We start from the raw sequence: 18870 nt of genomic DNA, 5'->3' as shown, positions 1-18870 counted from the left end.
ACCAGTTCATTTAACCCTTTAAAACCGGTCAGAGCGGGCACGCTCCGTTTTGCGTAACTATTTTAAAATCCCGGTAGCACTGCAACCACGTGAGCTAGCGTGGTAGCGTGGTAGCGCAATAATTGTTTTTGCATATGAAACCGGAGGAGTTGTACTTACATCTTATGGCATCAGCTTGTCCTAGGTCACAGTTTCCTTCCACATAAAGCTTTGCAAAAACTGCATAAGAAGCACTTGCAGCAAAAAAAACCATAATATTCCAGAAACAGGCTTTGCCGATCTGATCAGCTGTTCATAACACTTCCTACGTCCATCAGCACAAACTATCGCATGTCCGTCATGTCCTGCCCGAAACCGGAAGTGACATCATTGTCGCGGAAATGTAGTTTTTTACCACCAAGGCCTCATGAGCCTATACTGGTGTTTTTAAAAGTTATGTTTGACTTTATGACTTTCTCTGTCGTTTCTGGGATGCTTAGGACTCATATTGCACTGCTGGAAATAGTTTATTTTGATGCATATGCTGCTTTTTTGCAAATTTGCACTATAATATTTATTTTCGTTTTTCCTGCAGTGTATAGAAATTGGTGTATTTCAAAAATAAAACTATGAAGACACTCAAAATAAATTTCCTGTGGTGGGAAACTTGTTTGTGCAACTTTTTTGTATTTACAGTTTTGAGGGATAAGCCTCTTAAATTTCTCTAACTAGAAATATATGTTAAAAAACAAAAACGATTTTCAATTTTTTTGTAGTTTATTGCAATTTTTTGCAATTTATGTAATTACTATGCACTTAATGCATGCATATTATTAACATTTAGGCTGTAATGGTTGTATTGATGTATAGCAACTTGAAATGCTCCCAAAAATGGCACTACAACATGTAAAAATATAATATAAGCTCTGGCAGACTTGGTTCTGTGGTAGGTCTTAAAGGGTTAAACACTTCATTCTGCCCAGACTGAAGGGGACACTTAGGCTACGTTCACACTGCAGGTCTTAATGCTCAATTCCGATTTTTTGATCAAATCCGATTTTTTTGTCTGCGTGTTCACACTACAAATAAAATGCGACAGCAAACGCGCTCTAGTGTGAACGCTAAAAGCGGCCCGCATGCGCAAAAGAAGACGTCACACACAACGCACTCCGGTTATACCCTGAGCAAACAATATTGTTTGACTGATGGCCGTTAATATAAAGACTTCCGACTTTACGTTTCCCAATTTTTGCTTTAAGTTATTTTGTTATTTACATAATAATGTAAATAACCTAATAATTATCCTTATTGCTGTTTTAGAGGAGCGGTGCTTCAAAGGATAGTTGCAGATTTCTGTCAGAATCTACAGAGTATACAGTACAAATAAAATGTTCACGTTTCTCCAACGTTGTCTTCCCAACAGTTTCACTAACATCTACACTGGATGGCCAGGAAGCGTTCGCAATGTCTTATCGGGCGCTTCTCCGACGCTGATAATTGGCGTCTGTCTTGTGTCAGTGACGTAAAAGACGGATTTAATGCGAAATGACCATTCACACAGCAGTCGCTTTCTGAAACATCGGATATGTATCGGATTCAGTACCACATACGAAAGTGACCCAGATCGGATTTGAAAATATCGGATTTGTGCCGTTCACACTGTCATACCATGATTGGATATGGGTCGCATAGGGTCAAAAAAATCGGATTTGATGCGCTTTCGCCTGCAGTGTGAACGTAGCCTTATTTCCTGTCTGCTAATTTTCACCAGTCCAGCTGAGGGAGACATTGTTGAACAATATGACTGAGGACACATCATCACTGTAACATCAGCACATTCAGTTTGTGTTAAAGCTTGTTTTTCCTGAAGAAACATGCACACCATCTTTCAAGTATTATGGCGTCGGAAAAGATCACAAAATCTTGAGATGCTCCAAAAAGATGCAGACAAAAACACAACAATGTTTGTCATATTCTCTAAGGTCTCCCAGGCTTGAAATGGATTCTTGTATAACAGCATTTTAGTGCAAATATGGTTAAATGAACAGATATTGTGATAAAGCTTAGAAATAGAAAATGGTGCTAAATAATGCAAAGTTTAATGAGAAACACAAACTGTAAACTAATAATGGAAGCTGTGATTCATCCCAGAGTGTGACAGAGAGCAGAGACACTCTACATATTAGAAAACACAGAATTTGACCATCTGGAATGCAGGTGACAAAAAAAGGCATCAAAACTTGAAGGCTGGTGTCCTGAAATAACATAATACTAATACTACTAAAACTACTACTAATAATAATAATACATTTTATTTAAGAAAGCGCCTTTCAAAACACTCAAGGACACTGCACACAAGCAATAACAACAACAAACATAACAATTTACAAAATAATAACAACAAGTTATTAGAAAAGTTGAGTAAAAAATAAAATAAATTAAAGTAGCGGGATGGAAAAATTGATGGGGAACAGGCTAATGTGGATAGGTGAGTTTTGAGTCTGGACTTAAAAAGAGGGAGGGAAGTGATGTCATTAGCAAGACTATAGAACTTGACTGCACGCTGAGGTGTTCAGGTCAGGTTCAATACCAGGGGTGGGCAACTCCAGGCCTCGAGGGCCGGTGTCCCTGCAGGTTTTAGATGTGTCCTTGAACCAACACAGCTGATTTAAATGGCTAAATTAGCTCCTCAACATGTCCTGTAGTTCTCCAGAGGCCTGGTAATGAACTAATCATGTGATTCAGGTGTGTTGACCCAAGATGAGATCTAAAACCCGCAGGACACCGGCCCTCGAGGCCTGGAATTGCCCACCCCTGTTCTATACAGTCTTGCTAATGACCTTCTAATTGTATTCAGATGTGTTGCAGCAGGGGCACATGTAAAAGTTTCAGAACACCGGCCCTCGAGGATTCGAATTGGACACCCCTGATCTAGATCCACTGAGTAAACACAGCACTGCAAACACAGAAATAGAGTTGGTGGAAATTTCAAATATAATACTTTTACTCAAATGTTTGACTCTCACTTCTCCTCCACCTTGTGCTGTTTAGTCTTAAATGTCTGACTGTGCTGAGAATATGTGTCAGCTATGGTCAGTGTTTTACATGAAGTTTATGATGTGGCGATGAGGAAAAAGGTGGATCTATCTCTAAGTTCGATCTCTTAGGAATAACTCAAGTGCTTTGAATATATTATATGATTTGAAAACAAATAATTGACATTAGAGCCCAGGTTTCCTGTCCACCATCACATTAGCTGAGTAGTTGGCAAATCTGTGGGGAACAGAGAAGATCAGCCATCAGTCAGTCAGAAGTTTCTGTTTTTTGAAGAAAAACAAAATCAGTTGATTTTGACTACAGACACTCCATCACACTAATGCAGGGACCCATTATGAGACATCAGTCCTCTGAGATCTGAGAGGAGACGGTTTGTATCAAGTAAACCAAACTGACAACTGACCACAGAGCATATAATTAAAGTCATTTTGTTGCTCTGTTGGGCATTTATAAAGAGACCATGCCTGGTAAGATAACACAACATTTATACAGCACTGCCCCTGTGTGGTCACACTGAAACACAACAGCTTCTCATTTTCTTTACTAATCACTGCTGAAAGTGTAATTTTAATCATCCCTTCACTAAAAACAAAACAGTAAGATAAAAATAATGAAACTAATCAAATGAATTAACTCTTGATGATCTTATTATTAGTTTCTATTATCCACCTACTTTCTTACTACCTCATCTCACATCCACCCTCTCTACTCAGCATCCTCCAGTTTTTATTTGTCTGTCCTTCCAGAACAATCAGTCAATATAATCTGTCATCACCAATAAAATCCTGAAAGTTTATATAAGAACAACTTACAAAATATCTTGTGTAGTATTTTGCAAGACAATCCAGGGATCAGAGTCAAGCTTTTAAAAATGGGTTAAATAAAATTATGTGGCCACATGTTTGTAGTCAAAGTAAATTATTGTGTTTGTGTGCAAAATCCCAGTCATAAAAAGAGCAGCTTATAATAATGTGTTCACTGTTATAACAATGCAAATTGAATCGAACGCACTCTGAGGGAGTATAAGTTAATGTACAACACCACCTCGCCTCTGTTTGATAAGCCAACGGCAGGAGAAGACATTTTACTAACAGAGATAAACGTTAGCAGCTGCTAACCATCTGCAGGCAGACTGGAGGTAAAACAGCTCCTGCAAACCCAAAACTTGCCACTGTTTTATCTTTTTATATAAGTGGCACAAAAATGTAAAGAGACTAAATTTAACTTCACTTGTAAACTGTTGTTTTTGTTAGTCTGTGAGCTTTGAGTGCAGAAACAGTGAGTATCCTCAAACCACAAAACACATACTGTGCACACTTTTTTCTTTCTGCTGCATTAATAAACGTGCTTGACATGAATTCTCCTGTTGTCATGTCTTGACCACAGCTCTGACTTACAGCTGGAATTGAGTGCCAACTTCGCAGTAGCTCCAGTAGTGATTGCAAAATGCATGGACGTGTCTTCTCTTTCAAAATATTGTATATAGTCAGGGCTGGACTGGCCATCGGGCATACTGGGCATTTGCCCGATGGGCTGCTCGTGATTTTTCGTTTTTATGGGCCGATGGGGTTTTATTTCTTTTCTTTTTTAACGATATAAATAAATGGTGGTGGATTGGCCAGTTGGTCATGATCGACTCTGGGCTTGACCAGTTACAGCAGAGGAGGTCGAACTTTAAAGTTGAGGTGAAAAGGAACGCGATTTCATAACTACTTCAGCTAGAAAGATGCTAATTCAATCATGAAACTGATCAATGATCAGCTGATCAGCTTTTCTCTCTGCGCCAGAAAGAGGGAACCAGCAGATGTCGCGCTAAACAACAGCAGCACGTTTAAGCTTGATCAGCTGTCGGTAGAATTTAGTTAATGTTAATTTCTAGTATCAGCTGATGTTGGCTGGAGCCACGGCTGTAAAGCTGCTGGTCATGATTTCGGTTTGGATATGTGGTGAGAGGGAAACATGAAGATGAAACCAGGAGATGTCCTTACTGAATCATCAGAGCTGAACAGGTGATGGAGAAACAGGGTTACCTTTTAGGTGACATGAATGAGTTGAAGGGAAGTTATGAACTGTTTCTGAGAGACAAATAACATCAGGATCCTTACGTTTCTTTCATATTCTCATTTAAAATGTCTCGCTTTTAATAAATATTTATAAGATAAGATAAGATAAGATAACCTTTATTAGTCCCACACGTGGGAAATTTGTTTTGTCACAGCAGGAAGTGGACAGTGCAAAAGTTATGAGGCAAAAATTAGAATACTACATAATATCTGAATCTTACAACCAAAGTTTTCATCTGATGTAAAATGTATAGAAATACATTATTGTATTCAGTAAATATTAAGTCTAGTATATACCCTAGTAAGTTATAGTGTTCTTTCCTTTGGGAAGGTACCATCTGTGCAGTCTGCAATTCTGTTGAAGAAAGATGTTGAATCTATTTGATTACAGGAGAAAAATAATAGATTTCTGTGCATTTGTTTGGTACATGCATTAAATTAAAATCAGTTTTGTCAATTAAGCATCTTAAAACAGAGGGTGGGGGAGTGGTTCCCTATTTTTTTCTCTTTTCTTTTTTTGCTGGGAGTTGGCAACCCTATTAGTTAGGTATATGTAATTATAAATTTGGTTGTTTTATATTTTTGCTAAAGACCGTTTAGAATACCAGAATAGGGAGGGTGGTGTAGGTTTAAGTTTATTATAAAGGCTTTATGGCTTTTCCTATAATACCATGGTGGGCCGGTCACTAGTCAAAATGCCTGGGCTGATTTTTTGTCCCAGTCCAGCCCAGTATATAGTCAGCAGAGCAGAGAATAGACAATAGACAACACAATGGGTATTATGAGAGGAAGTGTATGAATAACCATTGATGTCTCTGATTTGCCTTCCTCGGCTGTAGTTTGCATTGAGTACAAATGACCACGTTTGCATTGATAAGAAGCAAATTTTTTACTGTGGAACTGATGCTGATATTTCCAAGAGCAGTAAAACAGCAATAAAACATCATGAAGATGAAAATGCTCCTGTGTCCCCTTACCAACCTAAAAGGTGAATTTGACTTGCAAATGGCATTAAGGAGTTCTGTCTAAGTAGCAGCTGCTTCAGTGCTTACTTATCTTTCACCACTATAAGGAACTGTGGGCACAGCAACATTAACTGCCAAAGAAAAGACGACTCTCTCACTTCTCTTCAACCTCGTGCTGTTACTGGTTGAGCTTTGGTCTTTTGAAGAAACACATGTTTCCAATTCAGCTCCCAATTTTAACCAGTTAAGCAACATCTCAAAATTAAAAACACTTCTGGAGGTGAAGAAGGCACATCTGGCTGCCCAATATATATCAACACAGCAGAACCTGTATGACAGTGAATGACCTGGACATAGTGCTTTTAATAAGTAATTACTGATTATTCACGTGAAATAAAATTCATATCAATCAACAAGGAACATTTGAATTTGAACTAGCACCACTGAATGAACAATGGTCTGGGAGGTCAGTTCCTTGGTAATTAATATACAGATTCTCATGACCATTGATGAACAACTACTGATCAAAGGCCATTGATCAATGGGATCAGTGGTGCTAGTTTCAGTCATTTTGCAAATGTACTGTTTATAAGACTGGGGAAACCTGCAGTCAGCTGAGACTGAAGAAGTCACTTGGATGAGTGACGAAACGTTTCTCTCACTGAAAACGCTACGTCCAGATGATGCATGCTCAGTCATCCAGGTAAGTAAATCCCAAAAGGTTGATTCTTTTCAAGTCAAGTAATAATTACAATAATTAACTTGTGGGTGGGGCAAAACACGCCCACACTACTGTTGCTGTGCTCTTAGCTGCTTCCATGCTACGTTAGCCCTCCTGTGGCATGTTGAAGTAAAACCAGAAGTGAATAATAGATCAGCTCATTGTCACCGATATCTGACCAAGGTTTTTTTGTAAATATGGGACTGATATCTAATCAAACTATTGGATTAGTGGGTCCCTAATACTAATAGCCTATGCAAAATAAACAAATAAAAATCTCTTCCAAGGTTGTTAGTGAGTTAAATTTTGTTTGAACAATTATTGCACACTTTCTGTAAATCCAGTAAACTTCATTTCACTTCTCAAATATCACTGTGTGTGTCTGTTTAACTGACATTTTTTATTGTAACAACCAACGATTTATACAGGAAAATAATGACTATTAACAATGTTGCCCAAACTTTTGCATCCCACTGTACGTTATACTAACAGTGGACTATTGCAGGCTGCTCTTTTCTTACTTCTTTACTGATTCATCTCACATCTACTCTCTCTACTCTGCATCATCGCACTTTATATTTTTCTTTTCTTTCCCCCGTGTCCTTCTCTATTCCTTTTTCATCTTCCTTGTCTGATTCCATCTTTTAATATTCTCAGCCACAGCCTCTCAGAACAATCAGTCAATATGATCTGTCATCAAAAATAAATGCTCAAAGTTAATATTACAACGACTTCTCAAATAAGTATTTTGAAATTATGGTCAGTGATCATAAAATATCCTCCACAGCGTTTGCCATGACACTGAAAATTGAGCACAGATACTTCCTGTTTCGAGTGATCATCTGTTAGTTGCTCATGTGCACGAGTCATGTAGCACCAAGAGACTGATTAAATGTTAGAACAGGAGACTGTGCAGCACCCACTGGACCATAGTACATGTAGAGCACTTTTAGAACGGTAAACACGACTGTTGAGTGAATTTATGGTGACATACATGGCACAGTCTGACAAAAATACTATTAGCAACAATTTCATTCTTCCTCCAAAGTGTGCAGCACTCATACTGTGCAAAACAAAATCCCCAAATGCCAAAATGGAACAGAACAAAATAAAAACCTTGAAAAACAACAACTCTATGAATAAAGTCTTCTGTTTTCACAGACAGTGAAAGAATCAGAGAGAAAGAAGTGTCATGAGAAACAAAACAGATGGTTTTATCAGGTGGGAGTGGGAAAACTGCATAACGCTCTCTCTTCACTTCCTCATCTCACCTGTTTTGTCTCTCTGTCCTCAACTATATGTACACTATTACACTGTGGTAATATTTAATCAAGTTTAGGGAGGAAGGTGACAGACTCTCTCTGCTTGCCTCTGTTTGATTAGCTAACAGCAAAAGAGGCTATTTGCTAAATGCAGAAAGTTTGGAAGTAAAGCAAACAAAGCAGCAGCAGAGCCAACAGAGCCAAACTAGAACCACATATCTAGTGGTTCTAGTTTCACTTGTAAAGAAACATTGTGCACACACACACACACACAAGGACCATGTTAACGTTTCACACTCTCAGGAACCGAAGCTGTAGGACATAACTCTAGTCTGATATGTTATATACTGCAGGTGAAACTGCACAACACAACAGCTGTCAGGCTCTTTCTTGTTCACCTTCAGTTGACTCAGCTCATATTTCACTGCTGTGGTTTAAACTCCTGTTTGCTTTGAAAAGACAATGACAAGAAAACACAATTATGGATTGGATTATTGTAATTATGATATTCAAAAAACACATTTTAAAGAAAATACATGATTGTATTTTATACAATAATACATAAACGTTGTGCCTGCACCGAGTGGATAGTCAAACAAATTGAATCATCATACATACATTATTGTATATTTATTACTTCATTTTTTTATTCTTATCGCTTTTTTTTTATAGCACTAGGAATTAACAATAAGGGAAGGATTCTGGATCAGCGCCATGATGCAAACTTGTGGCCACAGTTTGAGTATGTGAGCGAGAGGAGCAGCGGAGGAGAGGAATTGGACTTTTCTGTGAGAGAGTGGAGCATGTTGGACCCTTTCCCTGTTTCCTTCGGACCCTGGAGCCCCGGACCGCCTTTTCACTGGCACTCTGTACATATATTCACCTGGTGTTTTCTCACTGTAAATAAACGCACTGTCTTCTTTCACAAGGAATTCCTGGTGTGCGCCTGAGTCCGTCTAAAGAACGTGTCAGAAAGTGTTACAGACTAGTTGAGAAAAACTGCTGCACTTGTTTTTAGTCCGGGTAAGAAAAAACATAAAACTAAAAAATTTAATCTTCTGTTGCACCATCTGAGCCCATAGTAGAACCTTTGAAACATCATCATATGTGACAACAGTCAAGACAAAGGCCACTTTAATTTACTTAGCATAATATCACAAATTTGACCCAAAAGGCTTTGTCACCTGGACACATCACAAACTGATCTGAAACAGCACAGAGTGAATATCAGAAAAATATGATGAAAAATCAAAGAAACAAACTGATTATTATTAAAATTGTGCTGTTATTAAAAAGCTAAGAATATGATCCGGGAGGATGTCAAACAACTTTTTATCCAAAAATTGATTTATATTTGATTATGAGTATTATTATTTATCCATGCGAACATGAATGACTAAGCTGCGCTGAAAGAATAAGAAATACCAACAAAAACTTAGAAAGTAGTAGCTGACCACTGAAAGAGGCACAGAGAAAAGTTTTAAGGCTGTTACCACAACTGATATGTGTTGCTTCTTGAAAATATTGCTTCTCATAAGCAAGTATTGAACTGAACAGGAAATTCTAAGGCCCCGAGTTTTGTGCTCAGTGAGCCAGACGTAGTTGTTCAGCAGTATCACTTATTAAAATACAGGAAAGTGTGATACAAAATACAAACAAAAAAGAAAATAAAAACATTGTTAAATTAAGTCAGTCAATATCTTGCTAATTGAAGAACAGATGTTTTATAGTTTTTCCTTTATGCTACTCTTAGAAAAAGATATACACACACCCTAAAAAGTTGTGTGTGTATAAATTAACTTCAACTTTGAAATTATTCTGTTAAAAAACAACTTATTTTAACAAATGCAGTATCATTTCCTGGAGTATGTGGATGACAAAGACTACAAATAATGAGGACACTTTTTTGTTAAGATGAAGAGATGTTCAACATTTGCATGAAAACTGTCTCAACGAACCAATGGGGTTTTGTTGATAACATTAGGCTCTTTGATTGGTGGATCCATCACTAACTAAAAAATGAGGCTTAAAAAGGTCCCAGCACAGCATTCACTGCAAGCTGAATGACAGCAATAGCTCATCTGAAGCTTCTTCTTCTTCTGTGTGTTGGTGAGTGAAATATTGCACTTATTTCTCAGGTTGTGACAAATTCTGTGTTACTAAAGGATTATTTAGGTTTTCACTAAACCACCAGATACTGTTTTTGTTCTTCTTTGTCTCTGCTTTGATATCAGTTATTATACATTTGTCAGAATGTTACAGTATCAGGAACACTGTCTCTACAGTATGATTGTACTTTTTCTTCTTTTCATCAATTTGCAGACACATTTCTGCAACTATATTAACTAGAAAGAATATGTTGTTCTTCAGATGGAAGAAACAACCAGTTGTGAGTAAATTATTTTCTTTTTCAGGCATCACAGTCAGCACAGGAGTAGATTTGCACAAAAGGATCTATGGAGGCCAAAAGTGTCCAGACACTGAGCATCAGTATCACGTGAAACTAAAGGCAACCAGTGCAACACATGAAAGTCTCTGTGGTGGCTCACTGATCCATGAACGGTGGATTCTGACTGCAGCCCACTGCTGGAAAAATGAACCTGGATGGTGAGAAAACAACAGTTTCACTTATAAATGTTTTTAATAGAATTTAAAAGTTAGGACAGTATTTCAAATGCTCATGTTTTGTAATTAGAGTCGCTTACACCCATTTCCCCTTGTGCAGGGATATGTATGCAACTTTAGGAGTTCATCCATCATGGATAAAGTTATTATTTCAACGATCTTCAGATAAAAAAAAAAAGGTGGAAATCACACGTGGATCAATTTTTGTGGGCATAAATACAATTGATGACATCATGCTACTGGAAATTCCTTCACAACCAGGCAGGAAAACCGTTGCCTTACCAGACTGTGCAAATCCTCCCAACATGTAAGTTGTGCGCTTACCTAATAAGTCTGAATCCTTTCTGACTTTTCCACTTTTTTATTTTTATTTATTTGTATTGACATTTTACATTTATTTACATTATGATATTTATTTATTTACAATGTTGAATATTAGTTACCTGCTTACTGAACCCTGACCATATATTTGTATGTTTGTATGTCATGATGTTAATTTACAAAATATATTAAATTATTTAATTAACATTATTAACCTTTTCCTTAAGTTTTTGTCAGAAAACCATATTATACTCACAGTGTTTCCATTCATAAAAACAATGAAGGGAAAAACAGGGGCGCACACTTTTTATAGAGCTGTATGGTACAGAATATAAGACAAACATAAAGAAAAAAATCAAAGTAGAAAGAACCATAAAATAATAATGTGCTCTGTCTATAGTACGCCTCTCAAAGCACAAGTGTAGTATCATATAATAAATCCCCATAGTACCTCACCACTTGCAATATCTGCAGCATATAAAGAGTTATCTAATACTTTATGATAAAATTATGACTTTATCATCAAAACAAAACTTTGATGGTAAATAAAATAGATAAAAAATAAAATAGATAAGTAAGTAATTTCCAAAATAATGCTTTATTTTGGAAATTACTGCAACCAAGAACACACAAATAAACAAACCACCCCATATGGAAAAGATATATATAAATCTTATAAAGTTTGTGTCTGTCTTGTGTGAAACTTGTATGAAAAGCATACAAGAGTGAAAACAAGAGATATAAGATCCCTTGAAAATCATATAAATGAAACTTGTATGTTTTGGATACTTACTAAAACAATATATGAAAGTGGCCACTTTCATGAGTAAACCATATCAGCCTTATATGATTCACTATATGAAGTAGGCCAAATCTGCTAGTCTTTTATAAGTTTTCTCTATTGCTTTTCCATATGGGACAGCTCAATCAACACAATATCACAGTAAAAACTTACATTACACTAAAGAAGGAGTTTAAACATAAACAACAGCAATGACAAACTCCCTCAGCAAGCATAATGTTTTTGTGGGATAGCACCACTATTCAATAACAAGTACAATCCTTCCAACTTTTCTTTATGTCAGGGCTCTGTGGCAGGCCTGAGGTGCCTCAGGCAGGGATGAGGACCCAAAATACAGGACTCATAGAGAATGAACAGCAAACTCAAAGAACCTCAGCTTTATTGCTGGCATGAAACAAAACATAAACCAAACTGAGAATGGTATGACAAGAACACATAGGCAATTCTGAGGATACAACACAACAGCGAGCAAAGGAAAACACAGGGCTTATATACACAGAGGCGTAATCAGGGAATGGGAAACAGGAGGGAGACGCAGCTGGGAGAAATTAGGGGTAACGAGTAGGGATGGGTATTGATAAGATTTTCACGATTCTGATTCCATTTTTGATTCTGTTTAACGATTCGATTCTTTATCGATTCTTTTTAAAAAAGGAGAACACTAAAGTCGAATAGCTTAGAACTTTGTTTTATATCTTCTCTTTGAACAAGATAGAAATTTAGGAGTAACATGGCCTTACAAACCTAACAGTGAGATCTTAAGAGATCCACAGCCTACGGCTCTTCAATGGGGTGTCACAGGGTCCCCAGGAAAAAACATTGTAAATGTAAAATAATAAAATAAATATTCTTCTGTTGCAATAACAAAGTATAACATAAATTATTCAGTAGCAATTACACAAGAATATCCAGTAATGTCCCTGCCTACAATTAAACACATTCACTTACCGAAAATCGGGGGCATCTGCTGGCAAATGGGTGCAAGCCTTTGACCACAAACTTAGTCACTGCTCGGTAACATTCGTCTATCCTGGCCTGAAAGGAGACGCTACCGGTAGACTTCAGCGAGAACTGCCAGCATCTGAGCCAGACTCTGTCTGTCTCTCTCATCATGGTCACCTAAATGCACAGTAATGGCAGGTTTTGTGATAAGGCAGATCGCGCTAACATAATATGCGCTGTTAGTTGATTATTTACCTGCCGCATTAACGGGAGAGGACGTGCAAACGTTACCGCTGCTGCTGGGTTGAGATTCACGAGTCTGGAGCGGAATTAAAGAAGCGACATTCATTTAAGGTTATCGTGTGTCTTGTGAGCAAATGCTTTTGCATATTCGTAGTGTTTCCTCCCTTAAATGAAATATCTACTTTGCAAGTTGCCCCGTTGTCATCCGTTCTCGTAAAGTATAACCAAACTTTTGAGCGTTTGAGCCGCCATGTTTCCTGCCAGGTAAATGATGCTCCGCAACGTGGTGATGTCATTCGGGGCGACTGGAATCGATAAGGGAATCGTTTGCAAAAATGGCAAACAAGTCCAAGGAATTGAAACAGTGGGAACCGGTTCTCAACAAGAACCGGTTTTCGATACCCATCCCTAGTAACGAGAGTCAATATGATCTGTCATCAAAAATAAATGCTCAAAGTTAATATTACAACGACTTCTCAAATAAGTATTTTGAAATTATGGTCAGTGATCATAAAATATCCTCCACAGCGTTTGCCATGACACTGAAAATTGAGCACAGATACTTCCTGTTTCGAGTGATCATCTGTTAGTTGCTCATGTGCACGAGTCATGTAGCACCAAGAGACTGATTAAATGTTAGAACAGGAGACTGTGCAGCACCCACTGGACCATAGTACATGTAGAGCACTTTTAGAACGGTAAACACGACTGTTGAGTGAATTTATGGTGACATACATGGCACAGTCTGACAAAAATACTATTAGCAACAATTTCATTCTTCCTCCAAAGTGTGCAGCACTCATACTGTGCAAAACAAAATCCCCAAATGCCAAAATGGAACAGAACAAAATAAAAGCTGTGTGGAAGCGACTTGATGACCAGAAAAAAAACATAGTATAGATCATTTTGAGAATAAAGTTGAAATTTTGAGATTTATTAATTTATTTGATGTTTAAAACACATGGATGGACCTGAAATTAATTGATTATTATTTATTGGTCTGTTTCTAGAGGAGACGTCGTTCAGGTTGCAGGACTTGGTGGGTATAGGGTAAATGCGACAGGCCACGCACGTAAGAAAGTTTTTTGATGAATTATTTCACAGTTTATGCTAGACTTTATTTTGGTTTCTGTGTCTGTTTTACAGTTACATTCACGTTTTATTTGACTACTGTAATATAAACAAAGATTTTAAATTTTATAGTAGATATACTGTATGCCAGGTTCCTTGTTTAAAAATCATTTGGAAACATCCAGAAAAAAGACAAAACATCAATTTCCTCAAGATTTTAGTTTTTGAAAGGTTATGAATGACTTTTGTTCTTTGGCTTTTTTCTCTAGTCGATGACCAACCACCTCATCTCCAGTGTGCAGACATGCATGTTGTTGACTGTGAGCCTACCAGAAACGCTCGATGTTTTTCAGATATGCCGTATGACAACAGGCTGTGTCTGAAAGAACCTAATGTAGATATACTTGACGTAAGTTGACTGCTAACATTACTGTATATCATCTCTGTATGTTTTAGATCTTTTGGAAGAAACTTAAACACAAACTATATTTTTCTCTCTCAGGGTGATTCTGGTGGTGGAGTGATTTACAACAACATGATTTATGGTGTAATCAGTGGCAGTGGTGTACGTGCCTGTACTGTACCAGCTGTTACTGTGAATGTCTGTCCTTACATGAAATGGATAAACCAGACAATTTATCCAAAAAGTAATGGAAAATAACTGAATGAAAATAACATCCAGAATAAACAATCATCTCTACATGAAACTTGTGTGCTGTGTGTTGTTTCTGCTCTAGAATATCTTCATGTTAACTGCAAATTGTGAACCTTTTTGTTTGGTCTAAATTATTGTGTTAGATTTGCAGCTTGTGTGTGTTTGAATGTGGTGTCAGGTGTGTAGCAGCTCATGCTGTTGTTCAGAAACTCTCAGACTCACACTGTGAAGATGCAGAAAGGCTTTCTGATCAGACAATCCACCAATCAGCTGCAGGGCCTGAACATGATAAACTTCATAAATCTGAGTTGATTGTTGAGGCTGAAAATGTTTACGTGGAGGCTGTTGGCTCATTGGTGGCAGATAAACTTTTCTTTTAATCACTTCACTATACAGGGCATTAAAATAAATACAATAACTATCAAAATAAGTTTTGTTGATAAAATGCATTTTTTGAAACTGTCCATTGTTTTGTCCCAACTCTAATCACACAACCCCCACCCCCAAAACAGAACATAAATAAAATAAAATTATAGTACATATGAACATATGTATGTTATATCTCATAATACATTGTTTCCATCTTATCTTCAGTCCTGCATTTTTATACTTCTAAGACCAAAGTGAAAACTAATCTTTTAATATTCACAAAGCTCATGGACACTATTACTCAAACCAGATGTCGCTGTTACACAAAACTATTTCACTCTAATGCTTCTCGCGTAAACACTGTCATAACTATTCTCATAACCAATAAACTGAGAATGTGTTTCACCTCATCAAAGCTCTATAACATATAGTTTTTAAAAAAATATTTATATTGCTTATTGTCACTGGAGGTTTTTATTTTTAGACCTGTAGAACATTAAAAGAAAATTAATATGAGAATAGATTTCAGGATTTCATCATGATTCATTTTCCATATTAGGCAGCACGTTCAAATTTCCTGGGAAGTAGTGAAAACATTTCAAAGTAGATATCATTAAATGCTAATTAAAACAACGTCTTTTAAATTGCATCAATATTTTCCTACTGAGCAGTAAAAGCACACAGAGCTCTTTTAACGTGAAGCAGCAAAGTGATGTTTAAATATTGTTTATTATTACAATAAGAGACTAAATTAACTTGTTTTGAACTCTTCAGTTTTCTCTTTCAATGCTGCTGTTTGTTTCCTCCTCCACTTGTATTTTTCTTAACGTCAGGGAATGTGCATAGCGCCCTCTGCTGTGTGTTTGAGAGCACTGCACTGCATGGTCATTAAATTAAACTGCCCGGAGGTATAACATGAGCAAAGGAAGCTCATGAAGTGAAGACGTTTCTTGGATAAGAAGTTAAACATCATCCAGAACCTTAAAGAAGTAAAGTCGCTTTCTTTCCAGGCTCCTTAGACAACCATGACCTGGATGACTGAGAACCTACAAACACACATGAGCAGCAGTTTATTTAATGTGGAGGTGAGCAGTGCACAAACCAACAACCAACAAGTTTTATTGAACCCTACTTCAGCCAATCAGCTGTGTGTGTGTGTGTGTGTGTGTGTGTGTGTGTGTGTGTGTGTGTGTGTGTGATTATATTGTATGATATTTTAATCGTGCTCTGTTACAATGTTACTGTTTTGGTTGTGCTGCATGAAAGACGTTGAGTGTGTATTAGGGAAGGTTAGTTACCGGAGCTGGAGATGAGTTATTCAGGCAAACTCTCGACAGCATTAACTGTCCTGTTAATGTAAAACCTTAATAAACCACGGTGAAGCAAAATGTCTTGTGCTTAAGACTCTTTTTTTTTTTTGTCCCGTTTGGATCTTTAGCCATCAGAATTGTTGTCTTAAGGCCAAGAAAGATGCCAAGCGGATTTATTTTACCAAGTGGATCATCATGGCCTTGCCATATTGGTCCATTTGATTGACCTTTATTATAATTATGTATTTATTTTATTTTATTTTCGGTTGCTACAAACGGGACAGACATGACTGAGGGATAGGACAGGGAGAAAAAAAAACAGAAGAGAAAACAAACAAAACACAAAAAATGATAAATACAGCACCATCACAATAAACTAGCTAGCAGTAGATAACAGTAGATACTAAATATTAAACGCTATTGTGCAGCACGCAAGATAGACAGCGCACAATGTGCTTTGAGGCAGCAGCCAAGAAAGGTGTAGTCCGCTCAGATGTAGTGTTGCTGTGTGCTGTTCTAAAGTGCATGCTTTACTAGCTGACTCTACTTTTCCAAGCGATATTTAGAATAGATAACACTCTAATCGAATTTTTAAGTTGTTCCATTCTCCAGGAGAGCATGGTCCTGCTTCCTATCAGAGAGCAGCACGGCTCCTCCCGAAAACCCTGTGCTTAAGACGCTACATGAAAGTTACAGTGAAAATTAGAGTATATATGTTCAGTGCAGATAGGCATATAGTGTATATAGTTAGATAGTTATACATATCATACAAAAATCCACCACAAACTATTAACTATTTTTCTTCCTCACTCCCTTTCCTCTTCATCCACTTGCTCTCTCAACCAAACCTGTTTTATTCTCTCTTCATTCATTTTCCTCAGTGAGGAAATGAAAGATGATATCTTCTAGAAGTATTGAACAGACTGTTAGTGAACACAGGCTTGTAATTGTTACTTTTTATTGGCATTAATCACAACAGAGAACAGAGTAAACTTCAGACTAGTTGCGATCAGGTTCTAAACCTGCAACATAAAGTAGAGACCAACACAGCAGTTTACAACAATAAGAGTTTCAGTTCAAGAAAATAACTGAAGATAAAATCTTGGGGATGAAGCACCAAACAGACTTGAACTGCCTTTAGTGACTTTTTACTTGATACATGACCTGAAATATTGATTTGAAATCTCAAACATGATTTCACATCGTCATCGACTTGTCTGAACTTTTCTCAGCTGACCTGATCCAAAGCACTGAAAACATCATAAGTTCATAAATTCAAACAATGTTTTGGAGTATAACTAACAAAATAGTAAGAGTGCTTTAAAAAAGTGCTGAACTTTTTAGCTCACAATGTCACACAACATCATTGGTCAAAATGATTTATTCTTATGATCCTAAACAGAACAATCAGAGATAAAAAGACAAATGGATACACCACTACGAAAAGTCAATAAGAAATTCAACATCAATATTTAACCAGTTCATTTAACCCTTTAAAACCGGTCAGAGCGGGCACGCTCCGTTTTGCGTAACTATTTTAAAATCCCGGTAGCACTGCAACCACGTGAGCTAGCGTGGTAGCGTGGTAGCGCAATAATTGTTTTTGCATATGAAACCGGAGGAGTTGTACTTACATCTTATGGCATCAGCTTGTCCTAGGTCACAGTTTCCTTCCACATAAAGCTTTGCAAAAACTGCATAAAAAGCACTTGCAGCAAAAAAAACCATAATATTCCAGAAACAGGCTTTGCCGATCCGATCAGCTGTTCATAACACTTCCTACGTCCATCAGCACAAACTATCGCATGTCCGTCATGTCCTGCCCGAAACCGGAAGTGACATCATTGTCGCGGAAATGTAGTTTTTTACCACCAAGGCCTCATGAGCCTATACTGGTGTTTTTAAAAAGTTATGTTTGACTTTATGACTTTCTCTGTCGTTTCTGGGATGCTTAGGACTCATATTGCACTGCTGGAAATAGTTTATTTTGATGCATATGCTGCTTTTTTGCAAATTTGCACTATAATATTTATTTTCGTTTTTCCTGCAGTGTATAGAAATTGGTGTATTTCAAAAATAAAACTATGAAGACACTCAAAATAAATTTCCTGTGGTGGGAAACTTGTTTGTGCAACTTTTTTGTATTTACAGTTTTGAGGGATAAGCCTCTTAAATTTCTCTAACTAGAAATATATGTTAAAAAACAAAAACGATTTTCAATTTTTTTGTAGTTTATTGCAATTTTTTGCAATTTATGTAATTACTATGCACTTAATGCATGCATATTATTAACATTTAGGCTGTAATGGTTGTATTGATGTATAGCAACTTGAAATGCTCCCAAAAATGGCACTACAACATGTAAAAATATAATATAAGCTCTGGCAGACTTGGTTCTGTGGTAGGTCTTAAAGGGTTAAACACTTCATTCTGCCCAGACTGAAGGGGACACTTAGGCTACGTTCACACTGCAGGTCTTAATGCT

The 18870-nt window shown here is 37.1% G+C and overlaps 1 protein-coding gene across 2 annotated transcripts; it reads left to right on the top strand.

Moving 5' to 3' along the window:
* The first annotated feature begins 10041 nt into the window (after positions 1–10041).
* On the top strand, positions 10042–14751 carry LOC146707171 (serine protease 1-like). 2 transcript variants are annotated; one of them, XM_085460842.1, is made up of 6 exons: positions 10042–10156; positions 10462–10654; positions 10773–10979; positions 13991–14052; positions 14321–14460; positions 14554–14751. In XM_085460842.1, the coding sequence occupies exons 1-6, from the start codon at positions 10111–10113 to the stop codon at positions 14710–14712; spliced, it is 807 nt and encodes a 268-aa protein (XP_085316968.1). In that variant the 5' UTR covers positions 10042–10110; the 3' UTR covers positions 14713–14751. The 2 variants fall into 2 exon arrangements, with proteins under 2 accessions (XP_085316968.1, XP_085316967.1); XM_085460841.1 differs by lacking the exon at positions 10042–10156 and having other exon boundaries at positions 10292–10654.
* Positions 14752–18870: the final 4119 nt, after the last annotated feature.

Source organism: Copadichromis virginalis, linkage group LG6 (genome assembly GCF_057382275.1).
Source record: "Copadichromis virginalis isolate Kocher_CV1m ecotype Utaka linkage group LG6, C_Virginalis_male_GT1.1, whole genome shotgun sequence".
NCBI classification, from domain to species: Eukaryota; Metazoa; Chordata; class Actinopteri; order Cichliformes; family Cichlidae; genus Copadichromis; species Copadichromis virginalis.
The sequence above is the reverse complement of the archived record's forward strand: the minus strand, read 5'-3'. Positions and strand labels throughout refer to the sequence as shown.

Excerpts from the sequence above, each read along its gene's own strand:
- LOC146707171 (XM_085460841.1), top strand. The coding sequence starts at position 10,404 with ATGTTGTTCTTCAGATGGAAGAAACAACCAGTTGTGAGTAAATTATTT. Across the intron at positions 14,053-14,320 it reads AAATGCGACAGGCCACGCAC|TCGATGACCAACCACCTCAT; the intron begins GTAAGAAAGTTT and ends TTTTTTCTCTAG. Across the intron at positions 14,461-14,553 it reads CTAATGTAGATATACTTGAC|GGTGATTCTGGTGGTGGAGT; the intron begins GTAAGTTGACTG and ends TTTCTCTCTCAG.